At 39.0% G+C, this 16,002-nt stretch overlaps 1 protein-coding gene across 37 annotated transcripts in view; it reads left to right on the top strand.

Annotated features, from left to right (window-relative positions):
- LTBP1 (latent transforming growth factor beta binding protein 1) overlaps positions 1-16,002 on the top strand; it is a 453,402-nt gene that overhangs the window by 324,094 nt on the left and 113,306 nt on the right. For all 37 annotated transcript variants that reach the window (XM_081590239.1, XM_081590236.1, XM_081590238.1 and 34 more), the window contains 2 exons: positions 5,467-5,589; positions 11,402-11,524. In XM_081590239.1, the coding sequence (XP_081446365.1) occupies positions 5,467-5,589; positions 11,402-11,524 (246 nt within the window). The remainder of the gene's footprint in view (positions 1-5,466; positions 5,590-11,401; positions 11,525-16,002) is intronic.

The raw sequence follows: 16,002 nt of genomic DNA, 5'->3' as shown, positions 1-16,002 counted from the left end.
GGAAATATGCCTGTGTGGGAATACTAATTATTGTAATAATTTCTGTATATGTTATTATAATTTATGTATATTGTAATAACTGTATATGTTACTAGTTTACAGTTACTTGTGGTACAGAAATTGATTCTCAAATAGGGTAATGGAATAGCTCCCCATTATAGGTAGTAAATGTCAGATCTAGGACATGATCCCCCATCTTTTAGCATAAAAGCTAATAGTGTTTTGTTTTATGTAGTAGCTCATATACCTCTCATGTACACCCAAGAAAATCACAGGACAGAGCAATATGATTAAGATAGTAAGGAAAATTAAAGTTCATAGGAAAGATCCATTTCCCTTGGAGAAAGCAGTAGTTTTGGCTCGAGAGTCTGAGATGGCAGACTTGTCCAAGGTAGGCCAAATGATTTTTGCTGGAAAACAAAATGATCTTTTGTAAAGCTGAGGTAGGAAGCCAGTGATTTGCTGAGATTAGTGGTTTGATTTTCTGAGATCTTTGGATCTTCATCTGGCATGTACACAGCATTGGCTGTTTTCCAGCTCCAAAAAAGCAGTGATGAGTCTTTGAGGAACAGATAATATATTTTCGTTGACAGCTCTGTTACTGCACATTTTTAAATTTGGTCAGAATTGACAGAAGGTGAAATCCTAAGGACTTACTATATACCTCAAGTGCAAGTTAGGAGGGGAAGTCATTGCACTGGCCTAATCAGAGTCTGTCTTTCATTTTACCATGCTTGCTTTTCTGTCAAATGTGTTCTCACGTCATCTTTAGTATAAAGATGGTGTGTGAAGCATAGTTGAGGGATAGTTGAAGTAATGTTTGCCTTGGGAGTAATCCTGTATTTTCATGCAGTTGTGGTGATGGAATAAGACTTTTCATCCCGTATCAAATGGTGCTCACTCATGGAAGTCTCTTGGTCATTAAGGAATTAAATGAGGCTGAATGGTCTCAGAAAAATGACTGGTTCACCGTGTCAATATTTGAAGTAAATCTTTCCTTTACTCTTTGAGAGTAAATAAAGCAGTGCAGGTAAACTTTTGCCCTGGACCCAATTCTGACCAACCTCAAGGAACTGATAGGTGGAGTGAAAAGGGGCCCACAGCCATGGGCTGACTCATGGGAAGGTGGCCCCTGGATGTCCTCAGCACCTTACAGGTCCTGCCCACCAGGGAGGGGCTTCAGGCAGACTGGTGTGTTCCCAGGCGACTAGAAAGGGAAATTTCAAAAGGCTTCCTGACCCAGATGAACTACCTCTCAAGGCAATGAGAGAATTTGCAGGTGGGATTGCTGGCCAGCTGGGAATCATCTTTGTGGAACTGTGGAGGATGGAAAGTTGCCAGGAAGCTAGAGAGAGAGTAATGTCCTCATTTTCCCCAAAGAAGAAAGAAGGTGGAGTTCAGGAACTAATGACCATTGAACTTCATGTTTATCTTGACAAAGAACTGGAGACTGCAGGATTTCAATGATGAAGTGAAACATTTTTTTAAAGGATGTGATGATCATAAGAATTAGCCAGGGTTCACTAAGAACACAAATTATGCCAGACTGTCCTGACTGCCTCTTCTAATGGGGTTATTAGGGAAGGAGATCAGGGAATCCTGTGCTCATGGAATATCTAGTTTTCAGCAGGCATTTGTAAGAGACAGACAAAGGTATTGTAGACAAGAAGGATTGATTCAGATTGGATGATAATATAGTGAGGTGGATTCATAACTCCTGGCGACTTCCTCACTGTGGGAGGTTTAATTAATTTATTGAATGGCAAGTGCCACATTATGTCCCCAAGTCCCATTGGTAAATTGGTTTTTTGAATTTGTAACCCATTTTTCCATGGACAGTTTCCTTTCTGAACTCATTATGTATTTGTGTAAGAAGTTGGGTGATATGGCTCTTCTATAGGACTGTAATGCTAGAATGAGCTTTGAGCTCCAATATAGAAAACAAAGATACAACCATCTTCCTCTGATGTGGGGGTAAGAGGCTGTGGATGGTCGGTGACAGACAATAGACCACCTTGCTTCCCATGGCATTGTTTCTCCCAAGGGTCAGAGGTATGAACTATGGGAACCTGACATTCTATTGGTACCACTCAGGGCCCCACAAGTTTGTATCCTTGACTAAATTGATGAACACTGGAAACTGTTGAAAGTTTTTAAAGTAGAGGAAAACATCATTGGCCAGATTTGTATTTTAGAAAGATTGCTCTGGCTGCAGGCTGGATAATGGATTTGATAGGGCAAGACTTTAAATAGAGAGGTAAAAGATGATGCCAGTAACCCATATGAGAGAATGGTAGTGGTAAAAATGAAGTCAAGTTGTGTGTATTTGAGAGAGATTTGGGTAGTAGAATTTATGTGACTTTGTAGTAAATTGAATGTGGGGAAAGAAAGAGAGGAAGGAATCTAGAAAGGATGACTCCCAAGTTTCTGATTTGTGTGTTTAAATGGAGAGGGGTAACCTATATTGACATGGGAGACAGCATAGAGAGAAGGCAAGAGAAAGATGTTTCACGCATGAGGACTGAGAGGTGCCTGAGTGACATCAAATAGAGATGTCCCAGTAGACTAACCAACAAAGAGTGGGGATGAGCAGTTAAGGAGAGAGGTCTGGCTAAAGATACAAAACTGAGTTTATTTCATTCCTTTTACATCCACCGAATGAGGCTCCGTTCTAGACATCTTCCTTCTGTATATTCTTTTTTTAAGATTGAGTTATAATTGAGAGAGAGTATTGTATGTCAGGTGTATAAAATGAATCAATATTTGTATACATTGCAAAGTGATCACCATAATAAGTGTAGTTAATATCCATCACCATACATAGTTATATATATATTTTGTGTGTGTGTGATGAGGACTTTTAAGACCCACAGTTGACCCTTGAACAATGTGGGCATTAGGGGCACCAACCCTCTGTGCTGCTGAAAATCTGCATGTAACTTATAGTTCACCTTCTGTATCCATGGTTGCTTCCAACTGCAGATTGTGTAATACTGTAGTATTTTCTGCTGAAAAAAAAAAAGGTCTGTGTGTAAGTGAACTCATGTAATTCAAACCCATGTTCTTCAAGGACCAACTGTATTCTTTTGGCAGCTTTCAAGCATGCTGTTCAGTGTTGTTAACTATGGCCACCATGCTGAACATTACATCCCCATGACTTACTTATTTTATAGCTGGAGGTATCTGCCTTTTGATTCTAAATCAAATAATTTTTAATGATATTTTACTACATACATTTGTTTCCTTAAGAGCATAAGTGCCACTAAGCTTATGTACTTATTCAATCCAAACTATTCAAACTATTCTTTCTACAGGATTCTGGTTCCATGCAGTTATGACTGTGGTAAATAAAGAAGGAAATAAACACATCAGGCTCTCCTAGATATTTCAAAGCATTCTGGTTCATTGTTAATCATGGTAGTAGCCCGGCAAAATGGAATTTATTTAAGTATCTCATGAATGGTAATCTGCAATCCCTGTTAATTTGCTTCAAGAGAAAATATGATCTTAGAAATTAATTTTACTCTTATATTCTGCAGTCTCTGGTGCATGTATGATTAAAGAGAGCAGTTCATACAATTTTCAACTTAACATTTTTGAAACCAAACCAGATCCTAGACATGACATTTTCACATTGCTGTTGGAATTTCCATGCCTAGTATCTAAGTTCATTCTGTCCCTTTATTTATTTTGGCTCCAATCTTTGGCTTCTTCTTTCAAGTAGTTTGCTTTCAGTATTTATGAGAGTGAACTCCCACAACCAAAGAAAGGATGGATAATGGGTCAGTTTGAAAGTGATATTTCCATTTGTCATGGAGTTAGGGTCACTTTACCATAATTAGTGATATAGTGAAAGTACAGTAGAATACCTAGGCAGTGTCAGTTACTTGGCTGTTTTCAGTATGCATATGGTGCACACACACAAGATGTCCCTGTGTATTATTTTGATAATACTCTATTTCTGAATTCCATAATAAGAAAGATTCAGTTTTAATGAATTACAGTGGGAATGCATGGTCAGTGGCCTAAAACTAGGTCTCTCTTAATGTGTTCATGATACTCTGTTAATATTGAAGTGGAAAGCTGTATTGCTTTTGTGGTGAGCATCGTGAAATGAAATGGATATAATCAGGAGCATTCCCTCTCTACTGTTTTCTGCTTTATGTATAAAAGACCTTGATTAAGTTATAGACCATTGTAAAGTGTTAGTTGCTCAGTTGTGTCTGATTCTTTGTGACCCCATGGACTGTAGCCCACCAGGCTCTTCTATTGACGGAATTCTCCAGGCAAGAATACTGGAATGAGTTGCCGTTCCTTTCTCCAGGCCATCGTAAAATTAAGCATAAATTGTGATGCTTTGTATATTTTGGGTACTTTTTGTAGTTAAAGTTTCTCTTTAAATTTTTGGTTGTTTTGCTACATTATATGCCTTCTTACTGCAATATACAGTGGACTTACCCTGGGGCATTCAGATGGGGCATAGAACTTAGATTTTTCCTTTTGAATTAACAGTATTCTAGTAAGAACTTAACGAATGTTTGTTGAATGAGATCAGTGAATGATTAGATAATGATGGTTAATATAATGCTGTGTTAGCAAATAATAAAAACAAAGTCATACTTTCTCTCTTCAACTGTTTCCATCTCTAGATTTAACTTTGCCTATGACAGGACCTTAAAAGATGGTCTTTGGGTTCAAACCCGAGTCATCAATTTCTAACTATGTGGCCTTGGACAAGCTTTGAACTTCTCTAAATCTCAGGTCCTTCCTCTGAACGGTTAGCCCATATGGATTTTGTTAGCATTAAGTGAGAGAATATATGTAAAGCCTTCAGTGACTTCAGACAGTAAGTGCTTGATAAACATTAACTACCATTGTTTTATCTGCCTCTTCTGCCTATACTCCACCTTCAGACTACCCAGTAGTCTTATTTTGTTTGTCCCCTAGATTTTTTTTTTAAATCAGATTCAATGCCATCTTAGAATTTTTGAAAGATTTTTTTCCCACCTTTCTATTACAGATTTTCCCATGGTTTCCCAGAGTCATGGTCATGTATCTTGCTTCAGTGAACCCTCACATTCTACTGAAATTCATCAGTTTCCTAACTAGACCTCCACACATCTGTGATTCTTTGGAATATTTTATCTTGTAAGGGATGCTGCTCTATGGCTATCCTCTCTTCCTCCCTCTCTTCCATAATAAGCCTTCCACTGAATTCATTCATAGAGTATGTTTGGTTCCTTTTTAGAGTTACTTTGCAGAAAGTGAATTAAGCCACGAAACCGTTATATGTGCACCTCATACCAGAGCTTCTTTTCCTCCTAAAGAGCTAATTTGAAAGCTTATCTTAAAGAATCTGCCCCTCTTTTGAAGACCCACTGTTTCCATTTCTAACCACATTCAAATTTATTCATGTTTTATTTCTTTTTTTCTCCCCCTCTTTTCCATTATGCCACATTCTTTAAGATGTGGATGAATGCCTGGAACCAAAGATCTGCACAAATGGTACTTGCTCCAACCTTGAAGGATCCTACATGTGTTCATGCCATAAGGGCTACAGCCCAACTCCAGACCACAAGCACTGTAAAGGTAAATACTGTGATCAGATTTCTCATTTTATTTGAACTACACTTAAAAACATGTTAGCGTAACTAACCTTAAGAAAGGAAACCATACTACTTGTCATTTTATTTAACTGAGCTTCCTAGAGCACATGTTGGTTGGCCTCTGAAAGTGAACCCTCATGGTGGTTAAATTCCTATCTATTTACATAGAGAAAAACAGTGAATTTTTTTAGAACATCTATAAACCCCAGATCTACTTAGTTTTTTCTAATTGTAAAAACAGTTCTACAACTCTGTGAATATACTGAAAACTATTGAATTATACACTTTAAATAGATAAATTATGTGATATATAATTTTTTATTTCAATAACATTGCTATTAAAAATGCATTTGTATAGAAAATGTAGCAAATGCAGAAAAGTAAAACAGATAATCTCTCAGCCTCATTTGTGGATATTCATATCTCAAGGATGTTTTGTATCATTAAGATTATGTACTGTGTCCAGTCTTGGTTTTCAGTCTTGCTTTTTGTTATTTAATAGTATATCATGAGCATCTTTAATTTTGTTAATAACTCATTTCAGACATTAGTTTTAAAGGCAGTGTAATATTCCAGTGTATTGCTGTTTTTGCATTTTCATTCTGTCCTTCAGATTTCATAAAGGTGGAATAATTGGGCCAAGTGCTCAGTGGTTTAACTATTTCAATAGAACACTACTTTCTAACTTTAAAATGTGTGAACACTGATTATTAAATACTTAATCATGTGTTTGTTAAGCATTTGTATTTCTTCTTTTGTATATTTATTAATATGTTTTCCCATTAGTCAAGTTTTTAAGTCAGTGTATATGAACACTTTATATATATGAGATATATATATGTAAGTGTATATATCTAACATATACACTTTCCTCTAGAATATTAGTGTAATTTGCCCATGGTGTCTCTAATTTTTAAGAAGTTTTCATCTTCTCTGTGGTTATTTTGTTTCCTTTCTGCTATCTTCCATCACTTTTATATTTAAAAGGATGCTCTTTCAAAGGAAGGGAGAGGAAATAAATTAAACCTTTTTCTTTTCTTTGCTGTCTCAGTGAAAGTGAAGGGTCTAGGGTGGTAATTAATTTATCACTGTGGTAGGGAAGCAGTAAACAGATACCCTACTATAGACCTGTAAGAACTGAAGCATCTTCCACTGGCAGTAGGGAGTTCATAGACATTTGAATTTTTGGTGCCTTGTTCCTTTCATACAGCAGAGTCCTAGCCGCTCCCAGGAGAGCATAGAAAGCGAGCACAGCTCCTTTTTCTCCTGGTCCTTTCCCACATCCACAGCTTGCCTTCTGACTACTTAAACCAAGCATCTCCAAGTTAAACTTGAGAATCCCTTGAAAGGTACTCTGGGTGTTTGATGGAAGAAAAACTTCCTCATACACAGGGCTAATGGTGACTAAAGGTCTCAGTGTTAGAAGCCATTATTTGCCATTATTAATCTTTATTTGATTATTGTATCTGGTTTATTGCCATATCCTGTCATGTTACTTTCTCTTCTTGATCTGCCTGTTTCTTTTCATCTTACTCATAGAAATGCTTCTAATCTGTGCCCACTTCATATTTCACATTTGTCACCACTGCTTTCTTCAATTTGCATTCTCTGACCCATGACCCATCCAAATTGATGTCACAACTGCCCTAAGAGTATTCTGTGCTTATTTTGACCCATGATTATCCTGCCCGGCACACCCATCTTTTTACTCACTACTGACCTAAATCCTGGCTCTTCAGTGATTCACTGTACAACCTTGGAAAAACAACCTCAGGTTTCCCAAAATCATGCCATCTCTAAAATTCGGGAATTAGACGCTCTAGAGGGAAAATGCAGAGTTAATACATGTTGAACGAATGACTCATGACCACCTTCTTCCTCCTGGCATTGCCATCCCAAATGAGCCTGCTCCTCTCTAATCTGTCTCCCTACCACCCAGGATGCACACCATCAATTGATATCACCCCTAGGAACACTTATATTTTCTAGTCTCTGGGACACTGTGCTGGGCTGCTGCTTCTATTCATCCTTCCTGTCAAGTGTATCAAGGAACCAATGCATTCTAGGCACTGCATATGTTACCAAGAGACTGTAATCTCTCAAAGATGTATTATTCATTGAAAGAGATGCATACCTGCAACAGCTAATTAGAGTTCGTAAAGTACTAAGTGATGAAAGTTAAGTCATCAGTGATGTCATGTATTCCTGACATTATGTGAGGACTAGGACACTTTAGCTTCGTGTTGTTCTTCCAAAAACCTCTTACTCCAGTCTTAATCATGAGAAAAACATGAGGCAAGTCCAAACTGGGGACATACTATGGATTTCCGGCCCATATCCTCAAGGCAATTAAAATTGTTAAAACAAGGAAGGACTGGGAGATGAGACATCTGAATATGATGTGGTCCCCTGGATAGGATCCTGGAATAGAAAGAGGACCTGAATGGAAAAACTGGTGAAATCCAAATAAGTCTGGAGTTTAGTTTTGGGATTTTTTTAAAGGTAGCGTATCATATTCTAGTTTGGATAGTCTGGAGCTGTGTGAGCATGGATGAATAATCTCATTTCACCAAGCCTTACTTGCTCATCTGCAGGAAGGTAGCAGTAATGGCACCTAGGAGGGTTGATGTGAGGATTGTATGAGATAATAGGATAACTAGATATTGGAGAAATAATGGAGGTAATACATGGAGAATGAGATAAGGCAGAGGCAGAGCATGACTTTCTGTGGTGGATGTTGTTATTCACCAAATAATAGGCATGTGCAAAGTTCTGTTGCAGCCAGGAAGTGTGTGACTAATTCTACTTGCATGCTTCTGAGAAGGCTTTACAGAGGTGTTGCTATTTGAACTTGGTCATAAAATATTGAATGCAGAGGGGAGAACCTTAGTAGGCAGAGGAAGCAGTGCATATCAAAGCTTGGAGGTGGGAAAGAGCTGTTATCTCCACTTACCATTTAAGCTTGCCTTCTACTCTCATATTCCTGGTGTCTTTCCATTGCAACCTGGGATAAGATCAGGCAAGGTCCCCATCACCTGCTTGAGAAAGCTGCATACTCACTAGTTGTGTTTCTTACTCCCCAATCAAAGTCCTTCCTTTTCATGATAGTAAATTGTATGACATCCTTTCTCTTTATTTTCTAATCTTTCCCAAATGACATCAACTTACAGGTGTCAGGTTCTACTCAGAACATAAATCTGTTTTCCAGCACTGCAGTAACTGCCAGTTTCACTCTGTTGATAGTCCTAACTATTATCAGTGTCTTCACCTCACTCTTTTCAGGTTGTAAATATTAATACGTTATCTAGTGTATTGGATTGGCCAACATGTTCATTTGGATTTTCCTGAGATGTTACAGAAAAACCTGAACAAACTTTTTAGCCAAGCCAATATTAATCCGTTACTTGTTTGTATCTTTTTGTATTTGTATCTCTGCATCTTTTTGTACACTTTATGGGTATATGTCCTAAATGTATAAATAACTGGAGATAGCCTCTATTTTAACTCCTACCAGGACTTACCATAGTAATATGTGCAAAAAGTCCTTCAAAGAAAAATACCTTTTATGAAATATAATATTCTCTATTCATCCCTTGGCACAAGAGAGAGAAGACGTTTGTGCCACATGCCTATTTTATTGGAAAGTGTTCTTTTGTATAGAAATTTTGTCCCTCAATCAATAAAGAAAAAAATGCTTTTTTTCCCCCCTTAAATACATAGAATTATGCTGCCTTTGTTCCCCTCAGTCCTTTTAAAGACCCAGAGATCACCTTATTCAAGATAACAGAGTTGCCCGGAGTTATTCCAAATGTATATATCATTACTTCTAATGAATTACTTCTGACAGTCTTCTCAACATTAATGAGTAACTTATGTAAGATGTCTGGTGTATCCTGACAGTACGTGGAATGGAGGGTATGTTCTTGGGGCAGACATCTTCACATGGGATGCTTAGTTTGTCATCCTTGTTGAGAAAATCAGAAAGAGGCCAAAGCACTAAAAGTGTTGTCACACATTACGTGAGATCCAACCAGCCACATGAGCTGTTGCTGGTCTTAAATTCTTGAACCGACATCTCAAGTATTTTATAAAATGTGCTGGAAGAAAATATGATGTGGGCTCCTCTTTGCTGACGACCAGTTGAAAAGCTAGTAGACTGAGAGCTTTGGAAAGCTGTTGAATCATCTGCAAGACAAAATTCTTACTTAATTTCTCTGTTGGTAGTCAATGGTTGACAGCTAAGAATTATATACAAATAGAAGGGATTGATTGCACAAGAAGTGAAACAAAAGTTTCTAGTGAACTAATTGCTAGAAGAAATTAAATCAGAAACAAATTCCTGAACTCTGAATACATTAATAGTCAATGTGAGCTTTTTCAGATTATGTGGGGTAACCTGACTCACCTTGCTTGTATCAGGATAAAATTCAAAAGGTTAATATTACCTCACTGGAGGTTAAATGCAACTTTGCTTAGGAAGCAGGTAATTGTCAGTAATATTTAAGGGAAAGGACTGTGTAGTTGGTTGAGTTCTCCTGGCAAAAACTTGTAGATGCACTTTATTAAATAATAGGATATGTTCAGAAGGAAGCAATAGTCAGACATTAATCTTTGGGACCTGGTTTCCTTAAAACAATGCTCTTTTTAGATTAGGACTTCTTTCTACCACTCTGAGTATAGGGCTGATATGTTTTCATCCATTCTCTCCAGTAATTCTCACAACAAATCTGTAGTGCAGGTGGTGAAGTTCAATACTACCACATTTTAATCATCATAAACTCTCACCAACTGAGTAGCTACTCAGCGGGACATTCTGAGGCTCTGTCTGCATAGACAAGACAAGACAGAGTTACCCGGTTAAATCGGACCAACCTCGTGTCCAAACAAAAACACTCAGAAAATAAGTGCTGCTTCAACCTCAAGTGTTCAAGTTACTGATGGGTCCAGCCTTTTCTTCATTTATGTAAATTCATTTCCATGATTAGAAAACTTATAAAGAATTACGTTCTTTCTCAGTCAATAGCTTTTTGTTTATGCAAGGTATTTTGAAAACTCTTCACTCATCACTTTTCTCATTGACTTTCCAACATCTGTCATTAAAACAGGATCATGTCTCTTGGCTTTCCTTGTTACTTTGAAAATGAGCTCAGGGTCCTTTAACACAACTGTTAGACCTTACACTTTTCCAACTTCTAATGTAGTAGAAGTGTGTATTTCCCTCCACAACTGCCTCCATTCTGGTTTTATTTCTAAAGTTCTTGGTAGAGCTTTAATTCTGCCTTCTTTCTTGAAACTCCATAGGTATGCAAGCTGCTTCATAGCCATTATTTTGTGCTTGAGTATCTTTTCTTTATCAACTGTAAAATATTTCATATTGTGTTTGTGTTATATCCAGAGTGTGAGAGAGAGACATGAAAAAGAGCTTGATGTTGTATTGAATGCAATTTTATTTCATTATAAATTTATCATCTATTTGTAATTATTTATTTTCTACAGTCCACACTGAGGTTGATATGAAGAACATCGGTGGGCTGATTCAAATTAAAATGTATAGTGCCTCACATAGCAGAAGTGCTATTATTTTTGCAATAATAACGCCAGAATGCATTATAGGGGGCTGAACTTTTTTTTTTAATGTTTATTGAAAATTTTCTGTTGTTTTGGGTCAGGCTGTAAAAGTCCACCCTGGAAATGGAAGGCTTACAGGGCAGTAGCTTGGATTAGGGTCTCAAACTTGAGCTAATGGGTGCTTAGATATAAGACTTAATGTAAAGCAATTGTCACTGTGTTTACAGATATTGATGAATGTCAGCAAGGAACTATGTGCCTAAATGGGCAGTGCAAAAACACCGATGGCTCCTTCAGGTGTACCTGTGGGCAGGGCTACCAGCTGTCAGCAGCAAAAGACCAATGTGAAGGTAGGTGTGTGGCAACATGAACTGCTGTGATTTCAGTTTAAGGCACCTGCCTTAAAAAATGTGCACTCAGTAAAGCAAGCGTGTGAGTGTGTTTCTGAGAAATTACCCAGATGATTGTTTTATTGTGCCAGAAAGCAAGGAACTTACACTTCAGTCAGGAAAATCAATGAAACAGGATCGAAAAAGGCTGAATTTGAAAAATATGGTATTAGTGGTCAGTGGCTGGCATTACTATTGGAAAGAAGAATGGTTGCTCCCTGTGTAATTCCTTATGTGCAGAAAATCAGTTCTATTAAAATTATATGAAAGTTTCACACAATAGGATTAACATTTACTTAAGGGAATTATGTCCACCTGCTATTACGTTGTGGAATATTAATGATTCAGTTTTTGTGTGCATTGAGCTTTTAAAATCCTTCCTATTTTTAAAAAAAATTGCCACTAAAGAAGACTTTTTAGGCAGACTGAAATACTGTCTGCCTTGTACTCAGGGATAAAGTTTGTGCAATGTGCTCTGTTCCTACAGGTGACAGTGAGGGTTGTGGACCTTGCTGGGGTTGACCTTAGACTTTAAAAAGTTAGTTTTTTTCATTGAACTTCATACAGAATTACAAGTTGACCCTTCAACAACACATGTTTGAACTTCATGAGTCCATTTATATGCAGATTTGTTTGTAAATACTTAGAGTATTACACCATCTGCATTTGGTTGAATCCTCAGATACAGAAACATGGATACAGAAGACCAGCTATCAGGTTAAATGTGGACATTTCACTGTGCGGTGGTCAGTGTCCGTAGTTCAGTTCAGTTGCTCAGTCGTGTTCGACTCTTTGAGACCCCATGAACCACGGCACGCCAGGCCTCCCTGTCCATCACCAACTCCCGGAGTCTACCCAAACCCATGTCCATCGAGTCGGTGATGCCATCCAGCCATCTCATCCTCTGTCATCCCCTTCTCCTCCTGCCCCTAATCCTTCCCAGCATCAGGGTCTTTTCCAATGAGTCAACTCTTTGCATGAGGTGGCCAAAGTATTGGAGTTTCAGCTTCAACATCAGTCTTTCCAATGAACACCCAGAACTGATCTCCTTTAGGATGGACTGGTTGGATCTCCTTGCAGTCCAAGGGACTCTCTTAAGAGTCTTCTCCAACACCACAGTTCAAAAGCATCAATTCTTCGGTGCTCAGCTTTCTTTATAGTCCAACTCTCGCATCCATACATGATTCCTGGAAAAACCATAGCCTTGACTAGATGGACCTTTGTTGACAAAGTAATGTCTCTGCTTTTTAATATGCTGTCTAGGTTGGTCATAACTTTCCTTCCAAGGAGTAAACGTCTTTTAATTTCATGGGTGCAGTCACCATCTGCAGTGATTTTGGAGCCCCAAAAAATAAACTCAGCCACTGTTTCCACTGTTTTCCCATCTATCTGCCATGCAGTGATGGGACTGGATGCCATGGTCTTAGTTTTCTGAATGTTGAACTTTAAGCAAACTTTTTCACTCTCCACTTTGACTTTCATCAAGAGGCTCTTTAATTCATCTTCACTTTCTGCCATAAGGGTGGTGTCATCTGCATATCTGAGGTTATTGACATTTTTCCTGGCAATCTTGATTCCAGCTTGTGCTTCCTCCAGCCCAGCATTTCTCATGATGTACTCTGCATATAAGTTAAATAAGCAGGGTGACAATATACAGCCTTGACGTAATCCTTTTCCTATTTGGAACCAGTCTGTTGTTCCATGTCCAGTTCTAACTGTTGCTTCCTGACCTGCATACAGGTTTCTCAAGAGGCAAGTCAGATGGTCTGGTATTCCCATCTCTTTCAGGACTTTCCACAGTTTATTGTGATCCACACAGTCAAAGGCTTTGGCATAGTCAATAAAGCAGAAATAGATGTTTTTCTGGTACTCTCTTGCTTTTTTGATGACCCATCGGATGCTGGCAATTTGATCTCTGGTTCCTCGGCCTTTTCTAAAACCAGCTAGAACTTCTGGAAGTTCACGGTTCACGTATTGTTGAAGCCTGGCTTGGAGAATTTTGAGCATTACTTTACTAGCGTGTGAGATGAGTGCAGTTGTGGGGTAGTTTGAGCATTCTTTAGCATTGCCTTTCTTTGGGATTGGAACTAAAACTGACCTTTTCCAGTCCTGTGGCCACTGCTGAGTTTTCCAGATTTGCTGGAATATTGAGTGCAGCACTTTCACAGCATCATCTTTTAGGATTTGAAATAGCTCAACTGGAATTCCATCACCTCCACTAGCTTTGTTCGTAGTGATGCTTTCTAAGGCCAACTTGACTTCACATTCCAGGATGTCTGGCTTTAGGTGAGTGATCACACCATCATAATTATCTGGGTCGTGAAGAAGTTTTTTGTACAGTTCTTCTGTGTATTCTTGCCACCTCTTAATATCTTCTGCTTGTGTTAGGTCCATACCATGTCTGTCCTTTATCGAGCCCATCTTTTCATGAAATATTCCCTTGGTATCTCTAGTTTTCTTGAAGAGATCTCTAGTCTTTCCCATTCTGTTGTTTTCCTCTATTTCTTTGCACTGATTGCTGAGGAAAGCTTTCTTATCTCTCCTTGCTATTCTTTGAAACTCTGCATTCAGATGGGATTATCTTTCCTTTTCCCCTTTGCTTTTCGCTTCTCTTCTTTTCACAGCTATTTGTAAGGCCTCCTCAGACAGCCATTTTGCTTTTTTGCATTTCTTTTCCATGGGGATGGTCTTGATCCCTGTCTCCTGTACAATGTTACGAACCTCTGTCCATAGTTCATCAGGCACTCTGTCTATCAGATCTAGTCCCTTAAATCTATTTGTCACTTCCACTGTATAATCATAAGGGATTTGATTTAGGTCATACCTGAATGGTCTAGTGGTTTTCCCTACTTTCTTCAATTTAAGTCTAAATTTGGCAATAAGGAGTTCATGATCTGAGCCACAGTCAGCTCCCGGTCTTGTTTTTGCCGACTGTACAGAGCTTCTCCATCTTTGGCTGCAAAGAATATAATCAGTCTGATTTCGGTGTTGACCATCTGGTGATGTCCACGTGTAGAGTCTTCTCTTGTGTTGTTGGAAGAGGGTGTTTGCTATGACCAGTGCGTTCTCTTGGCAAAACTCTATTAGCCTTTGCCCTGCTTCATGCTGTACTCCAAGGCCAAATTTGCCTGTTACGCCAGGTGTTTCCTGACTTCCTACTTTAGCATTCCAGTCCCCGATAATGAAAAGGACATCTGTTTTAGGTATTAGTTCTAATAGGTCTTGTAGGTCTTCATAGAACCGTTCAAGTTCAGCTTCTTCAGCGTTACTGGTCGGGGCATAGACTTGGATTACCGTGATACTGAATGATTTGCCTTGGAAATGAACAGAGATCATTCTGTGGTTTTTGAGATTGCATCCAAGTACTGCATTTAGGACTCTTTTGTTGACCATGATGGCTACTCCATTTCTTCTAAGGAATTCCTGCCCACAGTAGTAGATATAATGGCCATCTGAGTTAAATTCACCCACTCCAGTCCATCTTAGTTTGCTGATTCCTAGAATGTCGATGTTCACTGTTGCCATCTCCTGTTTGACCACTTCCAATTTGCCTGGATTCATGGACCTAACATTCCAGGTTCCTATGCAATATTGCTCTTCACAGCATCAGACTTTGCGTCTATCACCAGTCACATCCACAGCTGGGTATTGTTTTTGCTTTGGCTCCATCCCATCATTCTTTCTGGAGTTATTTCTCCACTGACCTCTAGTAGCATATTGGGCACCTACTGACCTGGGGAGTTCATCTTTCAGTGTCCTATCTTTTTGCCTTTTCATACTGTTCATGGGGTTCTCAAGGCAAGAATACTGAAGTGGTTTTCCATGCCCTTCTCCAGTGGACCACATTCTGTCAGACCTCTCCACCATGACCTGTCTGTCTTGGGTGGCCCCACATGGCATGGCTTAATTTCATTGAGATAGACAAGGCTGTGGTCCATGTGATCAGATTGGCTAGTTTTCTGTGATTATAGTTTCAGTGTGTCTGCCCTCTGATGCCCTCTCTTAACACCTACCATCTTACTTGGGTTTCTCTTACCTTGGACGTGGGGTGTCTCTTCACGGCTTCTCCAACAAAGTGCAGCCACTGCTCCTTACCTTGGACAAGGGGTATCTGCTCACTGCAGCCCCTCTCGCCGCGGCTGTGCCAGACCACGCAGAAGCGTGGCCGAGAGAAGCTGCCCCAACGGCCGAGACCGGGGGCGGAATATTACTTAGTAGTAAAAGGAACACGTTTTAGTCAGTTCTAATGAGGTGGATGAACCTAGAATCTATTATGCAGAGTGAAGTAAGTCATAGAAAAAAATAAATATCATATATTAACGCATATATGAAATCTAGAAAGATGGTACTGATGAACCTATTTGCAGGGCAGCAGTGGAGGTGCAGACATAGGGCACAGACTTACGGACATGGGAGGATGGGGGGAAGGAGAGAGTGGG

The sequence above is a fragment of the Giraffa tippelskirchi genome, chromosome 4, assembly GCF_054371585.1.
Source record: "Giraffa tippelskirchi isolate mGirTip1 chromosome 4, T2T-mGirTip1v1.2.pri, whole genome shotgun sequence".
NCBI classification, from domain to species: domain Eukaryota; kingdom Metazoa; phylum Chordata; class Mammalia; order Artiodactyla; family Giraffidae; genus Giraffa; species Giraffa tippelskirchi.
The sequence above is the reverse complement of the archived record's forward strand: the minus strand, read 5'-3'. Positions and strand labels throughout refer to the sequence as shown.